Source organism: Zingiber officinale, chromosome 8B (assembly GCF_018446385.1).
Source record: "Zingiber officinale cultivar Zhangliang chromosome 8B, Zo_v1.1, whole genome shotgun sequence".
NCBI classification, from domain to species: domain Eukaryota; kingdom Viridiplantae; phylum Streptophyta; class Magnoliopsida; order Zingiberales; family Zingiberaceae; genus Zingiber; species Zingiber officinale.
Window position 1 is genome coordinate 48,562,591 of NC_056001.1, and position 26,723 is coordinate 48,589,313.

Below are 26,723 nucleotides of genomic sequence, written 5' to 3' on the forward strand. Positions count from 1 at the left end.
ATATTGAGATCAAATTGGTGTTTAGAAAATGCATGAGAACTTAGCCTAAGATAACCTAAACCCATATCTCACATCAAAATTGACTTGGATGTGTTTGATACACTTTAGATGTGTGTGAGATATTAGGATCATGAGTTAGGATCAAGGTACATAGTTCTTGTACCTAGATGAGCCTAATTCAAGAGATTGGAGGATCATAGGAAAAACTTGTGTACAAGTCATGTACATATAGTCCTAAGATTATGGTCCTAAATTAAAGGGTTTAAAATCATTTTAAAATTGATTTGAAAAACCTTGATAAAGATTTTCTAGTAATAGCATTCATCATTGAGCAAGATGATACAAAGATGAGTTAAACTTTGAACTATTTCAAAATTTTTTGAACTTTGTATCAAGATTTGAAAATGGAAGTTATTTTCATCTAAAATTATTTTTCCATGATAGTATATGGTATGAGGAATGTATCCTCAAAATTTTACGATTTTTAGAATTTTCTGTAATTTTCTGTGAGTTTCTGAATTTCTCCCGGGGAGAAAAATCAGAAATCTCTGATTTCAGAGGCTGGATTGGTCACCGGACCGATCCAGAGAAGTCCTGATCGGTCTGGTGACCGATCAGTGACGATCCAGAAAGCGAGGATTGATCAGTGCGTGCCGAATTTATGATTTTCAGCAGGTGTCTGAAATTTCAGTTTTTGGGAGTTGAGTTTCGGATCTCTAAAGGATTGAAACTCTCCAAGACATTGTTGGTGCAATGGTCAAGGGGGAGTTGACCTTTAGGGGGAGTTTTACCAATTAGTCAAGGGGGAGTTTTTACTCCTTAAGACTTTTGAGGATTAGTGATATGGAATTGTCACTAAGTTGAGTGTTGAGTTTAGTATCAAGGGGGAAATTAAGGGTTTCAATGAAAGGTATGGGACTTTCATTGGGAAGAAACTCTTGACCTTGATTCCCTCTTTTTGATGTGTGTCAAAAAGGGGGAGAGATGTCCCAAGGGGGAGAATGGGAGAATGTTTTGGAAAACCTAAGTTAGGTTATCGGGTTAACCTAACTAGTTTATGGGTTTTGTCAAACATCAAAAAGGGGGAGATTGTTGGTGCAACCTTAGGTCAAAGTTGACCTGGTTGACCAGACTAGAGTTGACTTGACTCGAGTTATGTTTTGATGTTTGACGAGTTATGTTTGACGATGTTTGACGTGAACAGAAAAGTTGTATCTTGATGTTTGACAAGGATACAAGCTTGGGAGATTGTGGGTGCAACTCGTGGTCAAGGTTGACCTGGTTGACCCGAGGTGAGTTGACCTGACTCGGAAAAGTCCAAGCAGGGAGCTTGGCACGGGAGAAAGTCCAAGTATGGAGACTTGGCACGGAGAAGTCCAAGTATGGAAGCTTGGCACATGGAAAGATGGAGAGGGATCGGTAGCTCGTTCTCCGGACTGTGGTCAGAGAGGGCTCGGTAGCTTGTTCTCTGGACCGGATGTGGAAAGTCCTGGTAAGTGAAGCCAGGTGAAAATCCTAGCGAGTGAAGCTAGGTGAAAGTGAAAGTCCTGGTGAGTGAAGCCAGGCAGTTAGAAAGTCCTGGTGAGTGAAGCCAGCCAGATTGGAAATCCTGGTGAGTGAAGCCAGGTAAAAACCCTAGTAAGTGAAGCTAGGTGAAAGTCCTGGCGAGTGAAGCCGGGTAAGGGAAAATCCAGATGGATCAAGGGTGAAAGTCCTGGTGAGTGAAGCCGGGCAAGGGAAAATCCAGATGGATCAAGGGTGATCGGACATCTGGTGATGAGAAGTCCAAGTAGGTCATAGGAGTGACTGGATACTTGGTACGGAGAGAAAAGTCTAAGTGGGTCAAAGGTATTGACCGGACACTTAGCGGGGAGTCCTAGTAAGTCAAGGGAGGACCGGATGTTAGCGAATGTACCAACAGTCAAGATTGACCGGATGTTGGTTTGGACTTGGTTTTGGCGAAAATGAGTCGGATCGATCCGGTGATCGATCCGGTGATCATGAATATTCGATCGGTCGGTGACCGATCGAACACATCGAGCATATCTGTGATAACTGATCGATCGGTGACCGATCGAGTCGATCGAGCAACAGAGCGAGGCGCAGAGGGGCTGATCGGTCCGGGGACCGATCAGCCCTGATCGGTCCCGGATCGATCAGGAGTTCCTGATCGGCGTGGACCGATCAGAGTCTGATCGGTCCACGCATCGATCAGGCCTGCTGACGCAACGGCTAGATTTCTTCTGTGCTTCTTTCTCCGCAGGTATAAAAGGAGGCCGAGAGCTTCTACATTCCTTCTTCTTCTTCTTCCTTGGATTGAAGCTTCGCTCCGTGCTCGAGGTTCGAGCTTTGTTGAGCTCGCTTCGAAGCTTCGCGTGAGCTTCCATCGTCGATCAGCTTGGGTTGTGAAGTTGCTTCATCGCCTCCGGTCGACAGAGAAGGCAAGCGAGTGTTGCATTCATATTGTTGTTTGTATTTGCTTCTTGCTTTCCTTGTACTCCTTTCTTGTTGTTACAAGTATTGTGGCGAGGTTTCTCCACCCACAAGGAGCATTTATTAGCCGGTTCTCCGGGGACTCATCCACCGACGGATTGATAGGCTTCGTCCACCTTACGGACACGCCGAGGAGTAGGAGTTTATCTCCGAACCTCGTTACATCGGTTTGTTTGAGGTTTGTCTTCTTTCCCTTTCGTTTCTGTGTTTATTTTCCGCTGCGCTAACACGTTTTGTAGAAAGAAACGACGATTTGGGGTCGGCTATTCACACCCCCCTCTCTAGCCTCCGTACGAAGGATCCTAACAGTGCGATCTATGATGAGTCACACATATCTTCCTACATCTCTTTCGGGCTATGCTCTGGACACTACAACCTCATACTCAATCGTGTTCCATCCAAGGTTGTGATAAAGACACCATATAAGATATGGACTGGGAGAGATGCCCAGATATCTTTTATGAGGATTTGAGGTTGTGAGGCTTCCGTTCGATGTCAAGTCTCAGACAAACTGGGACCCAAATCCGATAAGTGCTATTTTATTGGATATCCCAAGGAAACTAAGGGATATTACTTCTATATTCCCAGTCAACACAAGGTAGTTGTGGTAAAGACTGGGGTATTTCTAGAAAGGGAATTTGTTTCTAGAAAAATTAGTGGGAGTACGTTTGATCTTGAAGAAGTTCAAGATGTGAACCATAGCACTGAAGCCTCGATGGAAGTTAAACTGAAACCTCAAAGTGTTGTGGATGATGTTGTTCCACAAGGAGTTGAGGAACAACAACCAGTTCAAGTAGACCTACCTCTTCTTAGGTCTGATAGGGTACGTTGTCAGCCTGAGAGATATTCATTTCTCTTGTCTGACCATGATGACATTATGCTCATTGAGGACGAGCCTACCTCCTATCAGGAAGCTGTGATGAGACCAGATTCTGAGAAATGGCTAGACGCTATGAAATCCGAAATGGAATCCATGTACACCAACCAAGTATGGACTTTGGTTGATCCACCTGAAGGGGTAAAACCCATTGAGTGTAAGTGGGTCTTTAAGAGAAAAACTGACATGGATGGACTTATATATAAGGGTCGTCTGGTAGCAAAAGGTTTCAAGCAAATTTATGGTATTGACTATGATGAAACTTTTTCTTTAGTCGCGATGTTTAAGTGCATTCGGATCATGCTTGCTATTGCAGCATACCACGATTATGAGATCTGGCAGATGGATGTCAAAACTACATTTCTGAATGGAAACCTGCTCGAGGATGTGTACATGATACAACCTGAGGGTTTTGTAGATCCACAACATACTGGCAGAGTATGCAAGCTGCATAAATCCATTTATGGACTAAAGCAAGCTTCTCGGAGCTGGAATCTTCGATTCGATGATGCTATCAAATAGTTTGGTTTCATCAAGAATGAAGATAAACCTTGTGTCTACAAGAAGGTTGTAGGGAGCACAGTTGTCTTCCTTGTATTGTATGTGGATGACATACTACTCATTGGGAACGACATCCCTTTGTTGCAGTCTGTAAAGACTTGGCTAGGGAATTATTTCTCAATGAAAGACTTAGGTGAAGCAGCCCGTATTCTAGGCATACAGATCTATAAAGATAGATCTAAGAGAGTGATTGGCCTAAGTCAGAGTACATATATTGACAAGGTACTACTACGGTTTGCCATGCAGAACTCCAAGAATGGATTTCTGCCGATGTTACATGGTGTGAGTCTTTCGAAGACTCAAAGTCTCTCTTCTAGAGAGGAGAGAGACCGCATGGTTCAGATCTCTTATGCTTCAGCCATAGGATCTATCATGTACGTCATGCTATGTACTCGTCCTGATGTCTCGTATGCTTTGAGCATGATGAGCAGATACCAGTCAGATCCAGGTGAAAGTCACTGGATAGCGGTCAAGAATATTCTTAAGTACTTGAGAAGGACTAAAGAATATTTCTTAATATATGGAGGCGATGACGAGCTAGCTGTAAAGGGTTACAGTGATGCTAGCTTCCAAACTGACGAGGATAATTATTGATCGTAGTCTGAGTTCGTGTTTTGCATAAATGGTGGTGCTGTGAGCTGGAAGAGTTTGAAGCAGGACATAGTCGCTGATTCTACAACAGAGGTCAAGTATATTGTTGTATCAGAAGCAGCAAAGGAGGTAGTTTGGATCGGCAAGTTCATTACTGAGCTTGGGGTGGTTCCTAACATAGCAGATCCTATTGAGCTCTATTGTGACAACAATGGAGCAATTGCGCAGGCTAAGGAACCTCACTCACACCAGCGGACTAAACACATACTACGGTGCTTCCATCTCATTCGAGAGATCATCGATAGAGGAGATGTAAAGATTTGCAGAGTACCCACAGAAGCTAACGTCACAGATCCCTTGACCAAGGCTTTGGCACTGAGAAAGCATGATGGCCACACTAGGTCATTGGGCCTTAGAGCCTACACTGATTGACACTAGTGCTAGTGGGAGATTGTTAGTTAGAGCCCTAGAGCCAATCATATGATGATTGTTGTATGGACTCATTGTATCATATTCTTATGTATATAAAGGCATTTGTTTTTGGTTATTATACTTACTTGTATTGGTGCCAAATAACTAAGTATAATAGCGTCCTTGAGTAGAAGATTCTTATCTATATCAATTGATTAGTTTAATCGATAGTGAGATGGTATAGAGAACACTACTCTTAATCATTCCTAGTCAAGTATTAGCATTCAGGGACAATGTTAATGCGATAAGACTAGCATGTAAGTCAACTCGATGACTTGATCTCACAAGTCATGGATATGGAGATATCAAGTTGACACATGGATATGCATTGGAGAATGTATACTGAATGACCCACCATGAGAAAGTATCATGGATTGTTATATGAGTGTCATATACTTTCTCATGTGGATATTAGTATGACTATTAGTCCTTGGACCTGAAGTCACCATGGTTCCCTACATAAGGAGTTATATACTTTGGCTTTGTCAAACGTCACCCGTAACTGGGTGGACTATAAAGGCGATTACTGGATATGTAACAAATTATGAGGAGGGATGTGAGTGCACTACAAGAAAATTGGGATTCTACAACACTTAAACGACAACGCTTTTTGTAAAAAGCGTTGTCTATTTTTTTTTAACAACGCTTTTAGTGAAAAGCGTTGTCTATTTCATTATTTTGTTATTAATAGACAACACTTTTCTAAAAACCGTTGTCTATTAGTGATTTTTATGGGTCAAAGACAACGCTTCGTAAAAAGCGTTGTCTATTAGTCTTTTTTTTAGTGTTTACGACAACGATTTTTAAAAAGCGTTGTCTACTGTCAAGTTATCATCTCAATCTTAAGTGATCTAGACAGCTTATCTCAAGATCTGATGGCTGGATCTTCATCCATCTTCATCACAATATGGATGGCTCAGATTAAAGGAGAAGAAAACTTCGTTTCCTTTTACCCATGCAACGACACAGTGCTGGTGATTCCTTTCTGTTCGCGACATCTCCTCTTGCGCGACTAGGGCACGCGACCTCCTACCGCCGGCCGTCTCTTCTTCCTCACCACCGGCCGGCAGCTCTTTCTTCTCTTCACTGCCGCCGGCCGGACCTCCATAGCCCATCCTTCTTCTTGATTCCAGCGGCGACAGCAGCAAGCACCGACGACGACTCCGAGCATCCACCTCACCTGTACGCCATGTGGTTGAAGCACATCGATGCATCATGCGGGTTCTCTGCCTCAGGTCCGAAAGGCTATTTCCTTTTCGCTATTCCCCGTCCTTTCCGTCTCCTTCAAAGTTGGCCTTTTGGTTGATACGAGGAACATCTCCCGCTCTCACCGACAACACCGTCTCGTCTCCTGCGCTTCCAATCCACCCGACTACAGTGCCGCCTCGGCGCAGGTGGACATGTTCCGCGGCCGGGACGGTGTCTGGTCCTCTCGCCAGCAGACCGTGGTCGTCCTCTGGGACCTCGACAACAAGACGCCCCGTGGTCCCCCGTACGAGGCCGCCCTCGCCCTCCGCCGAGCCGCCGAACTCTTCGGCCGCGTTCTCGAGGTTTCTGCCTACGCCAACCACCACGCCTTTGACCACCTCCCCCAGTGGGTCCTCGACCAGCGCCGTGAGCGCCGCCACCTTGACGTCCTCGAGCATAAAGGCCTGGTCGAGCCCGCCGAGCCCTACACCTGCGGCGTCTGCGGCCGCAAGTGTCGAACGAACCTCGACCTCAAGAAGCACTTCCGCCAGCTCCACCAACGCGAACGCCAGAAGAAGCTCGACCGCATGCGCTCCCTCAAGGGGAAGAAACGGCAGAGATACCGGGAGAGGTTCATCGCTGGAAACCACAAGTACGAGGAGGTTGCCCGGTCTCTACTTGCCCCCAAGACTGGATACGGCCTTGCTTCGGAGCTTCGGCGGGCAGGTGTCTTCGTTAAGACAGTCGAGGACAAGCCACAGGCCGCGGACTGGGCGATCAAAAGGCAGATGCAACACTCGATGTCACGTGGGATTGATTGGTTGTTTCTGGTGTCGGACGACTCAGATTTTTTCAATATGGTCAGGAGGGCGAGGGAGGCTGATCTGAGGACGGTGGTGGTTGGGGATGGACGGACAGCTCTCGGATGCCAGGCTGATATTTGGGTCCCTTGGCTACGGGTGGAGAATGGGGAGGTCGGGGAAGAACTATTGCAGTCAGGATGGAACACAACCTTCTCGGAAATGGATGATTATGACGATTTTAGCGACAATGATCAAGGATCATTTTCTTCTTCGAGTTTCTATGAGGATGAAATGCCTGATTTAGACTTGATTGTCGATGAGATCGTCATTGGGAATTCCAGATTAGGTACTCTTGGCTCCTCAGCTTTCTCAGAGGAGGTGGTGGAAGATGGTGAAGGATTTCAAATCTTTGGATCACCGAAGAGTAATGACCATTTGTTCTTCCATAGCGAGGAAGAGGACAGTGATCCCTTCATCTGATCAACAAAAGGTTAACAGCAGAGAGGAAATAAACATTTCTTTCCTAGATGTCTAACAGCTGCCATGATATTCATCCATTTCTTTCCTAGATGTCTGACTCAATTATTTTCCTGAGTGAGAAATAAATATAAATCTATTGTGAATTCTTAACATCTGTCAAGCTCTTTCCATCAAACCACACAATAGTCTATCAGGGATAAGGATAGCTGAAAAATGAAATGCTATTGTTCATAGGAAAACCCTTTGGATGCTGATAGGTTAGTTGATTGAGTCTTTGCTATTTTAGAGCTTTATGTAGATTTCATTTCATGCTTTAGGTTTCGTTCTATGTTTTTCTTCATGTTGTCTTTCATATTGAGTAATGTTTTATGTGAATGTTAAGTGCTTGTATTAATTTGACCTCCTATGTTTCAATTTGCACACATTATGATTTCATTGACTCATGCCCATCAAGTGTTTGATTAAATGCCTCTTCCATTATATAGATTTTAGTTGATACATTTTCTTTAGTTTAATTCCATGTAATGCTTGTTAGTTTAGTGATTTATGTTCCTATGATGTTTGTTCTTTATTTGAATGCAATTAATTTAGGTTTTGTTACATGCTCTAGTTTTTGTTTCACTAGATGTTTACTTGATGTATTTTTACTTTCCATGCTCTAGGTTAGATTGGATCAAAAATCCAGACTACGAGTAAGTGAGTTTTTTATTTTTCCTTGCAAATTGTTGACATGCATATATAGTTTGTCATTGAATGATTATCTCATCTGTAATGAAAATATATCTATTTCCATTTATCTTTTATTTGTCTTTGGTATTAAAAGACAATAGTTTAAACTTCTTATCTTCTACTAAGAAAATAACACTTTTTTATGCATTGTGAGACCTTACCATATGTTCAAAACAATTTGTATTGATGGATGACTGGTGAATGTACTAGAATGTGTTTTATGCTATATGATTTGCCAAACAAAGAATGATATGCAATGAATGACAAATAATATAGTCTGTAGATGTATCTTACTGTTGCTTGTTCAATAGACGAGGACTACTTATTATCTTGTCAAACATTTGACAATGAGAAGGAATTTCAGTAATGCGAGAAGAATATATCTATGTGATTTATAGCATTAATATGCATGTTAAAGAAATGTAGCTAATAAAATATAAAACCAATCCAAGATATCATTCTAGGTTCTATGTATAGAATTATGTGTGTCTTTGGTTGCCTTTTTTTTCTTGTGCACTAATTTACCTGCCAAATTAAAGATCCATTTCTTTCTTCTGTCTTTCTCAATCCAAATTTTCTCATTGCTGTATGGTGTGAACTGTGACCTTTGTTTTCAACTTTAAGAGTGAAAATTTCTTTTGCATAATACTGATGGTATTGTTTTCTATGGCAGATACACAGTGGTAGGTGTTTTGTCCCAGTCTCAAGCCGACAATCCTTTTTGATCAGTATATCTAGTAGAAGTAAGCATGCAGATCGTTGTCTTCGAGGCTGACTAGCTATTTTGTGCTTTTTTTGTTTTAAATTCGAATGTCACTATCTACTTTGAAACAGAACTATTTAATCTTTGTGTATAGTTGAATTCTCCTGTAAATACTAATATTTTGTAATTGAATTCTATTGTTTTGGTACGAGTTTGAAATCATTAGCTGAGCTAATTAATGTTATTTTATATGTCAAATTCAAATCTAGACATGGTAAAAGAAAATTAATAGTTTTGTAAATATAAAAAAATAATTTTGTAAATAGATTTTTTTTTTATTTTAAAAAGACAACGCTTTTAAAGCGTTGCACAAGTGTTGTCCTTGCCAAAAACAACAACGCTTTTAAAGCGTTGCAAAGATGATGTTTTTGCAAAAAAAATACACAACGCTTTTAAAGCGTTGTCTTCGCTACAAATGACAACGCTTTAAAAGCGTTGTCGTTGAGCAGACTTTTAACAACAGTGCCTTTAACAACGCTTTTTCAGGCACAAAGACAACGCTTTAAAAGCGTTGTCTATTAGCTTTTTTTTTGTAGTGGTGATGTAGATGAGATCTATCCCTCCTATATAACGGGAGTGACATCGTTATTCTTGATAGAGTGAGACCACTAAGTGCATGGCCATGCCCAAATGAGTCAATATGAGATATTGAGCTCATTTGATTATTGTGAATCTACTTGGAGTTCAAGATTTAGATTGATAAGAGGATGACACCGTCTATGCCTCAAATTGATCAATCTAGATGTCAAGGATAAAAGGACACTTGTCATATATTGTGAAGAGTCACAATTAGTAGTCACAAGGTGATGTTGGATCTCAACATTCTTGTAACTTGGGTAGTAATGATGTGTTGCTAGATACCGCTCATTACTTATGTTTCTAAATGAGTTTAGGAGCATTGCCAACGTTACAAGAACCTATAGGGTCACACACAAAGGGTAATTAGATGGATATTAGTTTCATGTGATGAACCAAATTGGATTAAGAGTAATCCAAATTAGCTGATTCATATCTGTATACTATGGAAGCATGTGGTTGGTTGATTATGTGCATGACCACAGCTTTTTACTCATAGAGTTTGTATTGCAGATTGGATACTCACAGTAAAGCTTACAACCACACACGCCATTGTCTATGGCGTCCTTATTACTATTTTATAAGTACACACCAAGCTCACAGGCTCACTTATATGATCATCTAAGGGGTTGAGACTGATGAAATCTAACCCTTTGCAACCCTAGTTCTCATAGGGAAAAACTCCATCACAAATAATCCACGGTACTTCTCGGCGACTTGATTGCAATCAAGAACTGGTTCTTTCTTTGGAGGGTTGGAGGGCAAAGATTGAGGCGGCCTTGTTGGTCTCCGCCTCATCATGTTCCTCTCTAATAAGCCAAATGCATCCGCGCCAACCTTGTTGAGGTCTGCCATGTCTTCTAGCTCTAACTGCTGATGGAGTTTGGAGTTGTGTGATGGTCGAGGAGCTTCTTGTGCCTGATGCCTCTTTTATAAGCAGTTTCTTTTAGCATGATAGAGACAATTGTTTTGTTGTAGTTTTTTTATTATCTTTTGTGTGTAAAACTAGCTAGTTGTAGATAAGTTGCTTAGCATTGAAGAATGGCCAAAAAACCAAAAGGACGCTTCAAATTTTATAAATCATCAAAATGACATTTTTAAAAAAAAAATTAAATGGAGGTCCTTTTCATGATTTTATTTTGAAAATACCTCTTGATCTATTTTGTGATAGAAACTATCTGATAGACTATTACAATGTATTTAATATTAGTTTAGAGTTTATGATTTAGAGTTTATATGACTTAAGATTTATTATCTTTGAAAATTATTATATCAAAAATATTATTTACCAACTTGATCAAAATTATTTAAACTTATAAAAATCACTTTAAAATAGTGGTAAAAACTATTATATAGCTGCTACAACTCTAAACCCTAAACTTATCTTAAACAAGTTATAGCAACAATCGATAGCTTCTATGTAATGTAAATTATAAATCTTAAATTCTAAACTCACTTTAAACATGTTATAATAGCTACCGGATAATTTTTACAATAACGCTGAATCCAAAGATATTTTCGGAATTAAAAAAAAAAGATACTTATCATATATTTCTTTAATTTGGGACTCCTTTTTTATTTTTACTCTTGAAAAATTATCTCCAGATTTGCTGGGAGAATGAGGAATGGATAAGAAGGAATAGGCATACAGTTGGAGTCTGATGAAGGCCAAAATATTTCTCCAAACAATTATGGAGAATGGAATAAATATATGCTCTCAGTGGGGAATGAATGCTGCATTGGCATCAGAATGAAAATACATCATCCTCGCCATGCATGCAGCTGATCGTCACTGCTGAGCTATTAGGATAAGCGCGGCACGGCGGATGAATAAATTAGAACAAAAGTTAGGAAGGACTGTGGATTATTTTTATAAATGACACCCTGATAAAAAATTTAAAAATAAATTATAATTAAATATACAATTATTTTTGATTAATTATCTAACTTGCAATGTGGAAAGATTCCGCATTGACGGGACTTTCTGAAGCAGACTAGCGGTATTCATAGGAGAGGTTGTTTTTGGTATTCATGTTATTTTTTATAGACCTTTCCTTTATGTTTCCTAGCTGTGCTTAATTGTTTTTTTTTTTTAACCTGTTAAGGTTTGCTACAAAAGGGAAGTGATATTTTTCATATTAATGCTTTATTATTTGTATTTAATTAAATTGAAGGCTTTAACTGATAATCGTTGATCCTATCCGAGCTCTGAGTCGACGGACGTTGGGGACGTGACGCTCTCCACTGTCTTCTGGTGTCGAGGTGGACCTCCGGCGAACCTGCAAAGAAGCCGAACCGGGAGGGGTTTCCCGGCGACGACTCTCCGACGCTCAAGTCAGGCAACGAAGAAGCAGAGTAACGTTACTGTGGCTACAGTGATCAAGATTGCATACCTCCGTCGAAGTCTGGGGGTCCTTATATAGGACCCCGGGGAGGCGCGGGCACGCTTCTAGATGCATGCACGCTTCCCTAAACATACCTCAATATGGTTGTGTCAGAAAAGTACGCCTGACGTCATTCCGTAATCGTCCGAGCATATCCCGGATATGACGGTGGAAGCTTCCACCGTACGATATTCTGTCCGCTCCGGCCGCCGACCATGCTGTTTGTCGATGGCAGGTGTCTCGAGGACGAAGCTACCAGTTGTCCTTTCTGTCTTCTAGCGTTCTTATCTGTTCCCGGGCCGAGCGGACCAGCCGCTCGGCGCTCATGGCCTCCGGGAAGCCCTGTTCACGTGCTTGGCTAGGATTGCGCTTTATTGTCCTGCGTCTCGGCCGAGTGGCCTGTCCGCCCGGCCCATATATCTTTTTACCTTGAGCATCGGAAACCTGACCCTTGGTCGGGCTATCTTTCGTCCGGTCCGGGAGACCCTTGGCCAGATGTTCGGTCGGCAGGATGCTGGTCGGCCGGATGTTTGGTCGGCCCCGTCACTCCGCTCGGCACGACCTCTGGCTTGACCCTCTTGACCTCCACGTGCCGTTGACCTCCCGCCAACGAGTGATTCCCCGTCCTTACTACCGGATCACATGCCTCCCCCTCAAGTCTAGTCGAAGGAGGCACTAAGTCCGACTGACTGGACTATGAGTCTGGCCAATCAACAGCCGACCCGCCACTACCGAATGTATATCTCCGCTCGGCCACTATGGGGTCGAATAGAGCCGGTCGGCTAATCGGCGAGGGCTGCCCCAACGGCCTGTGATGATGTCCTCGGGATCTTCTCGGAATGCATGCAAATCTCCGCCATTATGGTTGAGCACGCGGGTTCTGCCTCGTGATGGAGCTCATTAAATGCCCTCCTCTGACCGAGTGCCACGTGGCGCGGCTGACTTTATCGTACGACCGTCGCCTTATGCCTGATGCGACGTCCGTCGATTTGAAATGGACGGCACGATGTGGGCCTAGGTCCCTGTGACCTGAATCTGACGGCTCAGGACGATCGGACATAACCCTATAAAGCCTTCGCCCTTCTCCTTCGCCGCACCTCCGCCCTCGCATCCAGAAGCCTCCTCTTGCTCAGTGTCCCGGCTGTTGGTGCAACCTTAGGTCAAGGTTGACCTGATTGACCAGACTTGAGTTGACTTGACTCGAGTTGTGTTTTAATGTTTGACGAGTTATGTTTGACAATGTTTGACGTGAACAGAAAAGTTGTATCTTGATGTTTTACAAGGATACAAGCTTGGGAGATTGTGGGTGCAACCCGTGGTCAAGGTTGACCTGGTTGACCCGAGGTGAGTTGACTTGACTCGGAAAAGTCCAAGCAGGGAGCTTGGCACGGGAAAAGTCCAAGCAGGGAGCTTGGCATGGGAAAAGTCCAAGCAGGGAGTTTGGCATGGTGAAAAGTCCAAGCAGGGAGCTTGGCACGGGAAAAGTCCAAGTATGGAGACTTGGCACGGAGAAGTCCAAGTATGGAAGCTTGGCACATGGGAAGTCGGAGAGGGTTCGGTAGCTCGTTCTCCGGACTGTGGTCAGAGAGGGCTCGGGAGCTCGTTCTCTGGACCGGATGGAAGTCGGAGAGGGCTCGGTAGCTCGTTCTCTGGACCGGATGTGGAAAGTCCTGGTGAGTGAAGCCAGGCAGTTGTGAAAACCCTAGTGAGTGAAGCTAGGTGAAAGTCCAGGTGAGTGAAGCCAGGCAGTGGGAAAGTCCTGGTGAGTGAAGCCAAACAGTTGGAAAGTCCTGGTGAGTGAAGCCGGGCAGATTGGAAATCCTGGTGAGTGAAGCCAGGTGAAAACCCTAGTGAGTGAAGCTAGGTGAAAGTCCTGGTGAGTGAAGCCGGGCAAGGGAAAATCCAGTGATGGAGGGTGACATCCTGGTGAGAAGGTCAAGTAGGTCAAGGGAGTGACCGGATACTTGACACGAAGAGAAAAGTCCAAGTGGGTCAAAGGGATTGACCGGACACTTGGTAGGGAGTCTTAGCAGGTCAAGGGAGTGACCGGATGCTAAGCATGAGATACCAATAGGTCAAGGTTGACCGGATATTGGTTTGGAAGGCGTGGGACTTGGTTTGGGCAAAAACCAAGAGCTGGATCGATCAGTGGATCGATCCAGTGATACACTGGGTTATCTGATCGGTCTGGTGACCGATCAGTAACCAAACAGTATGCTACTGTATGTTATCTGATCGGTCTGCAGACCGATTAGAAAGCGAACAGAAGGCAAAGAGAAAAGGAGGTGATCGGTCTGTGGACCGATCCACATGCACCCTGATCGGTCCACAGACCGATCAGGAGACGATCAGAGAGTTGGGAGAAGAGTGCTGATCGGTCTGGGGACCGATCAGCATAGGTCCTGATCGGTCCCCAAGACCGATCAGGGAGGCCTCGGACCGATCAGGGTGGAGCCTGATCGGTCCAGATATATCCGTTGAGATTCAACGGGTATCTCCGTCTTCTTCGCTGTCTGCTTTGCAGGTGCAGTTGCAGGTTCAGGCTATATAAAGGAGATCGAGGGCTGCTATAGGTCTCTCTTCTTCTGGTCCGAAGCTTCTACTTCTTCTTCTTCATTGCTGTGCTCTTGAGCTTTGCTGAGCTCCGAAGCTTCGTGTGAGCTTCTTTGACTGAGTTGCTTGTTGGCATTCGTCCGTGAAGTTGGTGCTTCATCCGGGACTTCAGTCGACGAAGAAGGCAAGAGTGTATTCGTACATTCATTGTGTATTTTGTTCTTGCTCTTCTTTGTATTTCCATATTGCTGTTGCAAGCTATTGTGGCGAGGTTTCTCCACCCACAAGGAGTATTTATTAGCCGGTTCTCCGGGGACTCATCCACCGACGGATTGATAGGCTTCGTCCACCTTACGGACACGGCGAGGAGTAGGAGTTTCATCTCCGAACCTCGTTACATCGACGAGTTTGAGGTTTGCTATTTTCCGTTGTCGTTTCTATTGTTTATTTCCGCTGCGCTAACCTTGATTTGTAGAAAGAAACGAACGATTTGGGGTCGGCTATTCACATTCCCCCTTTCTAGCCGCGATCATCGATCCTAACAAGTGGTATCAGAGCGAGGTTGCTCTTCTTTGGATCAACACCCGGGGGAGCACGAGCTAGAGAATGGAGTTATTTGGAGAAGACGTCACAATTCCACCTTTCTACGATCGCGACGATTTCGCGTTTTGGAAGGTAAGAATGAAGTACTTTCTTATGACTAACCTTGAAAATTGGAGTTGTGTTCAATTAGGTTTCAAGCCTCCGATGGACAAGAAAGGAGAAACCCTAGAGAAGAAGAAGTGGATCAAGGAACAAGTCCACCAATCCCTAGTCAACGATGAGGTATTAAAATTTTTTGAATTTTCTTTACCTAATGATGTTTTGTGTAGGATAGGTGGATATAACGATGCCAAGGAGTTGTGGAACAACTTGGCGAAGTTCCATGAGGAGAGCTCCAATTCAAGCCATGAAGAGGAGTCAAGTGAGCCAAGTAGCTCACATCATGGAAGTGTTGAATTAGAAGTTGAGGGCTACTCAACATCTAAGGATGAAGAGGAGGAGAGTTCTTCTTCAAGTTCGGAGCAAGAAGAAGAAGAAGCGTCTACCTCCGGAAGGGATGAAGAAGAGAGCTTTCATCCATCCTCAAACCTAGGTAACTCAAGCATTTTAATTTCTAGCAAATTACACATAATGTGCTTTGAGTGTAGGGAATTTGGACATTACAAGAGTAAATGTCCAAAGAGGGTTAGAAAGACTCCACCGGCGCCAAAGGTCAAGGATGCCGGAGTCCCAACACGCAAGGGCAAGGAGCACGTGGTGTGCTTCCAATGCAAGCGAAGGGGACACTATAGGAGTCAATGTCCGAGGGGGAGGCAATCTCACAAGGACAAGAGACCGAGCACGTCTATAGGGGGAGCTAAGGTAAACCCTAAGGTAATCTCTAAGGCTCATTTTTGCAATTCAAATAGAACACATGCTAGTAGTTTTGTTGCAATTGTTAACAATAATAAGCATGATAACCTTAGAAATCAATACATGTGCTTAGGAGCAAAACATGTTAACCTAGGTAAGGAAAATACTAGAAATGTCAACCCTAGGATTAACTCATCTAAGGTTAAGGAGAACCAAGATAGGAATCCCAAAACTACTAGACATATGCCTAGGAGTACCTCAAAGAACAATGACAAATTAAAACTTGAGGTATTAGAAAAGGAAAATCAAGTCTTGAGGTCAAGACTTGACATTATAGAAAAGACCCTTAAGAATTTGGAGAAGTCAATTCTAGGGTCTAAGGGTCAAAAACCAAAGACAAAGGACAAGAGAGGTTTGGGTCACAAACCTAAGTCCCAAATGGTCAAGCCCACTTATCACAATGTTCCATTCGATTATGGAACAAAATCTAGGGCTAGGAAGACCATCACCAAGGTCACAAGGGGAGTCACCCCTAGAGTTGATCTTGATGAGTCCCAAATGGTCAAGGCTTTAAAGCCTAAGAGGGTCATTAGGAGGGTTGCTAGGGAAGTCATCCCTAGTGAATACTTAGTGAACCCAATGAGCTCAAATAGGTATTGGGTTCCTAGGAGCGTGATTCCATCACGCTAGATGAGTTAGGGTGTGCCAACCTTACTTGACTAGGTAGTTAACCTAATCATGGCAAAAGGTGGCACTTTAGGAATTTTCAAGGTGTAATCAAGCCTTGAAAATGAAATGGAGAATTATTCCTAAGGTGATTAGGATGTGCCAATCTCATTTGAGGAGTTTTCTAGTGTCAATCTAATTGGCACATAGTGATCTAAAAATCTTTTGTATTTGATTTTAGGTCTATTACACTTAGGAATATAGAATTTATGACAAAATGATCAAAATTATCAAAAATGGAAACTAAGGCTAGAATTAGGTATTTTCTATACCTTTATGTGCTATTTGCCATATATTGTTTGCCATATGCCATGTCATGACATTATTTATTTTATGATCATTTAAAATGTCATGATAATGCTTAGGTTAGTTAAATGTCATGCTTTATTTAAGTTTCATACTTTATGCCATGACATCATGACATTGACACATGTTTTCATTTATGATACAATTATATGCCATGTCATCATCTTGTGCATTAATGATCAATGAAATTGATTTAAGGACTAAAACACAATTTGATATGGAGATCAAATTGTTATTTAGAAAATGCATGAGAACTTAGCCTAAGATGACCTAAACCCATATCTCACATCAAAATTGACTTGGATGTGTTTGATACACCTTAGATGTGTGTGAGATATTAGGATCATGAGTTAGGATCAAGGTGCATAGTTCTTGTACCTAGATGAGCCTAATTCGAAATTGGGGATCATAGGGAAAGCTTATGTACAAGTCATGTACATTTAGCCCAAAGATTGTGGTCCTAAATTAAATGGTTTAAAATCATTTCAAAATTGATTTGAAAACCCTTGATGAAGCTTTTCTAGTGATAACATTCATCATTGAGCAAAGTGATACAAAGATGAGTTAACTTTGAGCTATTTCAAAGACTTTTGAACTTTGTATCAAGATTTGAAAATGGAACTTATTTTCATAGAAAACTATTTTTCCATGATAGTATATGTTATGAGGAGTGTATCCTCAAAATCTTACGATTTTTGAAATTTTCTGTGATTTTCTAGAGGTTTCTGAATTTCGGAAGGAAATTCAGAACTGATATCAGAGGTTGTGGACCGATCAGAAGGGAGTCTGATCGGTCCAGGCAGTTGTGGATCGGTCACTGTGACCGATCCAGGGAAGACCTGATCGGTCTGGTGACCGATCAGGGCGTGCCAGTTTCGACTGTGCTGTCTGAAATTTCTGAAATTTCAGCAATGAAGTTGGTGTTTTGGATTTCTAAAGGGTTGAAACTCTCCAAGACATTGTTGGTGCAATGGTCAAGGGGGAGTTGACCTTTAGGGGGAGTTTTACCTATTAGTCAAGGGGGAGTTGACTTTTAGGGGGAGTTTTTACTCCTAAAGACTTTAGTGATATGAGATTATCACTAAGTTAATTGTTGACCTTAGTATCAAGGGGGAAATTAAGGGTTTCAATGAAAGGTATGGGACCTTCATTAGAAAGAAACTCTTGACCTTGATTCACTCTTATTGATGTGTGTCAAAAAGGGGGAGAGTGTAGGTTTGAGGAGAATAGAGAATGTTCAGGGAAGAACATTGGAAAACCTAAGTTAGGTTATCAGGTTAACCTAACTTGATTATGAGTTTTGTCAAACATCAAAAAGGGGGAGATTGTTGGTGCAACCTTAGGTCAAGGTTGACCAGACTCGGGTTGACTTGACTCAAGTTGTGTTTTGATGTTTGACGAGTTATGTTTGACAATGTTTGACGTGAACAGAAAAATTGTATCTTGATGTTTTACAAGGATACAAGCTTGGGAGATTGTGGGTGCAACCCGTGGTCAAGGTTGACCTGGTTGACCCGAGGTGAGTTGACCTGACTCGAAAAAGTCCAAGCAGGGAGCTTGGCACGGGAAAAGTCCAAGCAGGGAGCTTGGCATGGGAAAAGTCCAAGCAGGGAGTTTGGCATGGTGAAAAGTCCAAGCAGGGAGCTTGGCACGGGAAAAGTCCAAGTATGGAGACTTGGCACGGAGAAGTCCAAGCAGGGAGATTGTGGGTGCAACCCGTGGTCAAGGTTGACCTGGTTGACCCGAGGTGAGTTGACCTGACTCGGAAAAGTCCAAGCAGGGAGCTTGGCACGGGAAAAGTCCAAGCAGGGAGCTTGGCATAGGAAAAGTCCAAGCAGGGAGTTTGGCATGGTGAAAAGTCCAAGCAGGGAGCTTGGCACGGGAAAAGTCCAAGTATGGAGACTTGGCACGGAGAAGTCCAAGTATGGAAGCTTGACACATGGGAAGTCGGAGAGGGCTCGGTAGCTCGTTCTCCGGACTGTGGTCAGAGAGGGCTCGGGAGCTCGTTCTCTGGACCGGATGGAAGTCGGAGAGGGCTCGGTAGCTCGTTCTCCGAACTGTGGTCAGAGAGGGCTCGGTAGCTCGTTCTCTGGACCGGATGTGGAAAGTCCTGGTGAGTGAAGCCAGGCAGTTGTGAAAACCCTAGTGAGTGAAGCTAGGCGAAAGTCCTGGTGAGTGAAGCCGGGCAGATTGGAAATCCTGGTGAGTGAAGCCAGGTGAAAACCCTAGTGAGTGAAGTTAGGTGAAAGTCCTGATAAGTGAAGTCGGGCAAGGAAAAATCCAGATGGATCAAGGGTGATCGGACATCTGGTGTTGAGAAGGTCAAGTAGGTCAAGGGAGTGACCGGATACTTGACACGAAGAGACAAGTCCAAGTGGGTCAAAGGGATTGACCGGACACTTGGTGGGGAGTCTTAGCAGGTCAAGGGAGTGACCGGATGCTAAGCATGAGATACCAATAGGTCAAGGTTGACCGGATATTGGTTTGGAAGGCGTGGGACTTGGTTTGGGCAAAAATCAAGAGCTGGATCGATCAGTGGATCGATCCAGTGATACACTGGGTATCTGGATCGGTCTGGTGACCGATCAGTAACCAAACAGTAGCCTACTGAGTGTTATCTGATCGGTCTGCAGACCGATCAGGAAACAAAGAGAAAAGGAGGTGATCGGTCTGTGGACCGATCCACATGCACCCTGATCGGTCCACAGACCGATCAGGAGACGATCAGAGAGTTGGGAGAAGAGTGCTGATCGGTCTGGGGACCGATCAGCATAGGTCCTGATCGGTCCCCAAGACCGATCAGGGAGGCCTCGGACCGATCAGGGCGGAGCCTGATCGGTCCAGATATATCCGTTGAGATTCAACGGGTATCTCCGTCTTCTTCGCTGTCTGCTTTGCAGGTGCAGTTGTAGGTTCAGGCTATATAAAGGAGATTGAGGGCTGCTACAGGTCTCTCTTCTTCTGGTCCGAAGCTTCTGTTTCTTCTTCTTCACTGCTGTGCTCTTGAGCTTTTCTGAGCTCCGAAGCTTCGTGTTAGCTTCTTTGACTGAGTTGCTTGTTGGCATTCGTCTGTGAAGTTGGTGTTTCATCCGGGACTTCAGTCGACGAAGAAGGCAAGCGAGTATTCGTACATTCATTGTGTATTTTGTTCTTGCTCTTCTTTGTATTTCCATATTGCTGTTGCAAGCTATTGTGGCGAGGTTTCTCCACCCACAAGGAGTATTTATTAGCCGGTTCTCTGGGGACTCATCCACCGACGGATTGATAGGCTTCGTCCACCTTACGGGCATGGCGAGGAGTAGGAGTTTCATCCCCGAACCTCGTTACATCGACGAGTTTGAGGTTTGCTATTCTCCGTTGTCGTTTCTATTGTTTATTTCCGATGCGCTAACCTTGATTTGTAGAAAGAAACGAACGATTTGGGGTCGGCTATTCACACCCCCCCTCTCTAGCCGCGATCATCGATCCTAACACCGGCGACCCTGTTCCTCGGCATTCCGGCGATCCCTTGCCTTCTTCCTTCGCTTCTCATCTTTTCTGTAAGGTTCTTTGTCTTTCCCTCTTTCTTTTTGTGTTTTCTTTGCGTTCTTTGCTGAATTCTCGCCTTTTGGTTACTGTTCCGTTCATCTCCCTCAAGCCTTTGTATTTTCTCTCAATTTCTGCCTTCTCCACTGCTGTTCCAGCGATGGCAAGTTCCTCTCAGCCCGCGGACCCCGCTCTCGGCCCATGGTATACCACCACGGAGTCGCGGTTCGATCGGCGCGATGTCGAGAGACTGATTAACGCTTTCGACATCCCTTCTGATTTCGAATTGATTTTACCTTCTCCTTCCGCTCAGCCACATAACCCTCCGCGCGGCGCTATCTGTTTCTTCCGCGAACAGTTTACAGTCGGTCTGCGGTTTCCTCTCCACCCCTTCATCGTCGAAATTTGTAACTTCTTTGGCATTCCGCTCGCCCAGTTGGTTCCCAACACTTTTCGCCTTCTGTGCAGAATTGTGGTATTATTTAAGATACACAACATTCCTCTCCGCCCGGAAGTCTTCTATTATTTCTACTATCCTAAGCAGTTCGAGCCGGTCACTTATCTGTTTCAGGCTCGGCCCGGCTTAGTCTTTTTTGATAAACTGCCCTCTTCTAATAAACACTGGAAAGAAAACTTCTTATTTCGTCGTATGCCCGAGCGGCTCCCTTTCCGCACTAGATGGCAGGTCGGACCGCCTACCTCTCCCGAGTTGCAGAAGTTTAAGACCCGACCGGACTATCTTCAAGCAGCGAATCTGCTAGCTGGTCTGAAGCTCGACATCAACAAGCTCCTACCTGAAGGAGTGATGTACATATTTGGTTTGAGTCCGAGCCGGACCCCCCTCCCGAGCAGCTTTGGTAAGAACTTCACTTGTACATTTGCCTTGAGTTCTAACTGATTTCCTTCTCCTTTCTTTGCAGCGACCATCGTAATGGAGTCTGTGCTGTTCGAGATTTTGAAGAAGAAGGCGGCCGCGCTCGAGGCGGTTGCGACCAAGGAAATGGAGCAATTGGGTATTGCTCCGGTCCACTCCCACGAAGGTGAGAGCGAGACAAATGCAGGGGAGTCGGCCGCTCAGGCTTCGCCTGCGGATGCGGCTAGCGGTGCAACTCCTAGCAAGGAAACGACCATTCGGGAGGAAGACTCTGAACCGGAGGATGAGCTCCCTCTTGACAGGAAAAGACGATGTGTTGAGAAGCCTCTCCGGTCGGCAACCTCCGCAGTGCAAGCGTCCGAGCGGACGGGCACCACATCTCAACGAGGCAAAGAGCCATCGGTCGAGGCGCTCTCCTCCGACCAGACCCCGGCCCTCTCAATTGGATGCGCCCGCAGCCCCCATCAAAGCGGTACCGGTCAGCTCTCTTCCTCTTGCTCCTCGCCGAGTTCGCCGCTCGGGCATTTTGTCCACAATGTCCAGCCCGGCCTCTGATCCCTCTGCATCCGCTCATACGACCTCGGGCCGGCGCCGCACTATTAGGGCCACCCTGCACCTCCCCACTGAGGCGTTTATGGCCAAGTCCGATCGGCCGACAACTCCCGAACATATGATCACCATCAAGGGGCCCCTCGCTGAGATGTGGGCGGACGCCCGGGCCCGTGTAGCCATGATACTGCTTGACAAGATGACTGACAGTCATATGCAGCAGTCCACAGGGGTAAGGTTCATTTCTGCCCTTTTATGTAGCCTTCCCGGTCGGCCTTTTAACATGCCTTTGTATATCAGAGATGGGTGGAAGAAATTGTTGTTGCCAACCGCTAGGCAATGGTGGAGGAGGAACTGAAAAGACTGAAGAGTCCGGGCGACCCGTCTTCTTCTCGAGGTCCCTCTTATGCTGAGCTGCAAAAGGAGCTCGGAAAAACCAAGGACTTGTTAGAGGCCGAGCGGAAGAAGACGACCGACCAGGCATACATGCTGGATCAGCTTAACAAGCAGATCAAGAGTTATGACCACAAGATTGAGCTCGCCACCACTCGGAAGAACACCGCCATCGCTGATCTGGAAAAAAAGAATGTGGAAGCCCGATCTCTGGAGCAGCATGTGAAAGAGCTGGCCGAGCTGCTGGAAAGAGAGCAGAAAGGCCGCTCAGAGGAGGCGACCAAACTCAAGGATGATTTGAAGGTCGTGCAAGAGGCTCTCGACGCTTCCTGTGCTGCCTTTACGGAGTATCAGGGGGCTGAACCGAGCCGCCTTGCTGCGATGAGGCAGTCCTACATCCGCTCGGTCGACTTCGTCCAGAAGGTGTGTGATCGGCTCGTCCTGGCCTTCGAGTTGGCTATCACGGCTACTGCAGACCACCTGAAGGCACAAGGTCATTTGCCGGAGTCTTTCATCATTCCCGTTCGGGAACATGAAGCTCTTCTCTCCACCATCCCGAAGTGCGTTTTTGATTATCTTGAATGAAGTGTCTTTGGCATTTTTGTAATTCTCGCGATCGGCTCATACAGCCTTAACTTTAATGAAGACTTGCTTTCTATTTCTGTATCGCTCCGTTCGGCTTAAACAACCTTGATTTAATGAAGATATGCCTTCTTTTCTATGTAACTCTTCCGTTCGGCTTAAACAACCTTGATTTAATGAAGATATGCCTTCTTTTCTCTATAACTCTTCCGTTCGGCTTAAACAGCCTTGATTTAATGAAGATATGCCTTCTTTTCTCTATAACTCTTCCGGTCGGATTAGCCAGCCTTGTTTTAACGAAGACATGATTGTTCCGGTCGGCAAACTTTTAAGTGTGACAGGAATGCCAACTATTGCTTTGTTAACTTTTCGTTTTAATGCTCCTTGTAACTGTGCCGACCGGACGAGCGACCTTCCCTTCATGGAATTTCTGTTAGTTTAGTTTTTTTGTAGGTGCTTTTCTTAACTTCGCCCCTTGGTCGAACGACTTTCCACTCTATGGTATTTTTGCTAATGTTTCGCTGAGGGGCGTCTGCGCGACGTTATCCCGTTTGAAGGTTTCTAGTCGGCCGCTCGACGGTCTTCCGACCGGGGGGTTTATAGTCGCCGGTTCGACTCTAGAGTTTAACGTCGTCGCTCGACGGTCTTCCGACCGGGGGGTTTATAGTCGCCAATTCGACTCTAGAGTTTAACGTCGACGCTCTACGGTCTTCAAGTCGGGGGGTTTATAATTGCCGGTCCGACTCTAGAGTTTAACGTCGCCGCTCGACGGTCTTTATGCCGGGGTTTTTATAGTCGCCGGTCCGACTCTAGAGTTTAACGTCGTCGCTCGACGGTCTTCAAGCCGGGGGGTTTATAGTCGCCGGTCCGACTCTAGAGTTTAACATCGCCGCTCGACGGTGTTCGGGCCGGGGGGTTTATAGTCGCCGGTTCGACTCTAGAGTTTAACGTCGTCGCTCGACGGTCTTCAAGCGGGGGTTTTTATAGTCGCCATTTCAACTCTAGAGTTTAACGTCGCCGCTCGACGGTCTTCAAGCCGGGATTTTTATAGTCGCCAGTCCGACTCTAGAGTTTAACGTCGCCGCTTGACGGTCTTCGGGCCGGAGGGTTTATATTCGCCGGTTCGACTCTAGAGTTTAACGTCGCCGCTCGACGGTCTTCAAGCCGGGGTTTTTATAGTCGCCGGTTCGACTCTAGAGTTTAACGTCGCCGCTCGACGGTCTTTAAGCCGAGGGGTTTATAGTCGCCGGTCCGACTCTAAAGTTTAACGTCGCCGCTCAACGGTCTTCGGGCCGGGGGGTTTATAGTCGCCGGTTCGACTCTAGAGTTTAACGTCGCCGCTCGACGGTCTTCAAGCCGGGAGGTTTATAGTCGCCGGTCCGACTCTAGAGTTTAACGTCGCCGCTCGATGGTCTTCGGGCCGGGGGGTTTATAGTCGCCGGTTCGACTCTAGAGTTTAACGTCGCCGCTCGACGGTCTTCAAGACAGGGGGTTTATAGTCGCCGGTCCGACTCTAGAGTTTAACGTCGCCGCTCGACGGTCTTCAAGTAGGTTGCCGTTCGGCGAATAACGCTCAGACTCTTCGTAATTTTTCTTATCTTCAATCTTGCAACCAAAGGATACATACGAACGAAACGTATATGAAACGAATTACACAGGTGCACCTTTTATCCAGCACGGTATGGCTGGAGGTGGTTTGCGCTCCATGGTCGATCTAGTCGCCGTCCGCCTTCATCTTCCAGGTAGTAGGCACCCGATCGGAGCTTCTCGACGACTTTAAAGGGCCCCACCCAAGGAGCTGCCATTTTGCTCACATCGCCGACCAGCTTCACCTTCTTCCATACAAGATCACTGACCTGGAATGCTCTGGGAATTACACGCCTGTTGTAATTCTGCTTCATTCTCTGCCTATACGCCATTAGCCGGACGGCTGCTTTAGCTCTTGCTTCGTCCACCAGGTCCAACTCCAGCTGCCTCCGCTCGGCATTGTCCTCATCGTATCTTTGGATCCGATCGGATTCCACTCCGACCTCGACAGGGACGACCGCTTCGCCGCCGTACACCAAGTGGAACAGCGTTACTCCCGTTCCCTCCTTTGGGGTTGTGCGGATGGCCCATAGTACGCCAGGCAGCTCGTCCACCCAGCTTTCTCCTATGTGATCGAGCCGAACCCGAAGTATTCGCAGGATCTCCCGATTGGCCACTTCAGCTTGATCGTTGCTCTGAGGATACGCCACGGAAGTGAAGTGTTGTTCGATGCCGTATCCTTTGCACCATTCTCCGAGCTCTTGACCAACGAATTGTCGACCGTTATCCGAGATGAGTCGACGAGGGATGCTGAACCGAAAGATTATATGCTGCCAGATGAACTTTTTGACCATCTGCTCGGTTATCTTGGCTAGTGGTTCGGCTTCGACCCATTTGGAGAAGTAGTCGACTGCCACTAGTAGAAACTTCCGCTGCCCGATCGCCATAGTGAAAGGTCTCACTATGTCCATACCCCACTAGTCGAACGGGCAGGACACAACAGATGCCTTCATCTTCTCCGTTGGCCTATGGGAGAAGTTGTGAAACTTCTGACAAGAAAGGCAGGTAGCGACGGTCCGAGCGGCATCTTCTTGTAGGGTGGGCCAGAAGTATCCGGCCAACAGGATCTTCCTCCCCAAAGACCGACCACTTGGATGACCTCCGCAAGAACCTTGGTGTACCTCTTGGAGAATGTACTCAGCGTCCTCCGAGCTGATGCACTTCAACAGCGGCCGGGAGAACGCCTTCTTGTAGAGTTGATCCCCGATGAGCGTGAACCGGCCGGCTCTCCTCCTCAATAGCTAGGCTTCCTCCTGATCAGACGGCGTGGCTTCTGAGCACAGAAATTCTATTATGGATACTCTCCAATCGCTCGGGAATGTGAGGCCTTCCATCCGGTCGATGTGCGCCACCAGGGACACTTGCTCAATCGGTTGTTGGAGGACGATCGGTGAAATTGAATTGGCGAGCTTGGCTAGCTCGTCCGCAGACTGGTTCTCAGCTCGGGGGATCTTCTGAATAACAACCTCGACGAAGTTGGTCTTGAGCTTTTCAAAGGCCTCCGCGTAGAGCCTGAGCCTCGCGCTGCGCTGTTTATCTCGAAGGTCCCTGAGAGTTGTTGAGCAGCCAACTGGGAGTCTGAAAATAGTGTCACCCGGCTGGCTCCCACGTGCCGCGCGGCCTGCAGGCCGGCTATGAGGGCCTCATACTCTGCTTCATTATTGGTTGCTCGGTAGTCCCACTACAACAAAAACTACAAACGACAACACCCCTACGACAACGGTTTTAAGAGAAAGCGTTGCGTATTTGCTCAAAGATAACGGTTTTTGCCAAAACCGTTGTCTTTGAACTCCCCATTAAATATAAAAGACAACGGTTTTAGCAAAACTGTTGTCATTGAGCGACTTTTTTTTGAAACGACAACACTTTTTACAACGGTTTATAATCTTTATCCGCATGTTTAGCGGCTACGACAACAGTTTTGAAAAAACTGTTGTAATTGAATTTGGTCATTTCCCCCCTTCGCTGTTTTCCTTTCCCTCGCTGTTTTCTTTTCGGCGCCGTGTTTTCGCGTTCCCAAACCTAAGTCATTTATCTTTTCCTCTCCTCATACGACGTTGTGCTCCTTCTCATTTCCTGGTGAGCAGCGGCGTTCTCCAATGGGTTGCCGAAGATCCAGACGCACGCGAGGGAGAAACCGGAGAATGGGATCTGCCATGATGACAGCACGCCGCCGGTGAAGGCGAAGACCATCGACGAACTGCACTCCCTGCAGAAGAAGAGGTCGGCGCCGACCACCCCCATCAAGGACGGTGCGCAGCAGGGCAACGCTGCCTTCGCCACCATCTTAGAGGAGGAGCGCCAAAAGCTCCAGCTC

At 45.6% G+C, this 26,723-nt stretch overlaps 1 protein-coding gene across 1 annotated transcript; it reads left to right on the top strand.

Moving 5' to 3' along the window:
* Positions 1-6,313: 6,313 nt before the first annotated feature.
* LOC122016060 lies at positions 6,314-8,926 on the top strand. Its single transcript, XM_042573217.1, has 2 exons — positions 6,314-7,474; positions 8,867-8,926. The coding sequence occupies exon 1, from the start codon at positions 6,394-6,396 to the stop codon at positions 7,462-7,464; it is 1,071 nt and encodes a 356-aa protein (XP_042429151.1). The 5' UTR covers positions 6,314-6,393; the 3' UTR covers positions 7,465-7,474; positions 8,867-8,926.
* Positions 8,927-26,723: the final 17,797 nt, after the last annotated feature.

Coding starts and splice junctions, on each gene's coding strand:
- LOC122016060 (XM_042573217.1), top strand. CDS start 6,394: ATGTTCCGCGGCCGGGACGGTGTCTGGTCCTCTCGCCAGCAGACCGTG.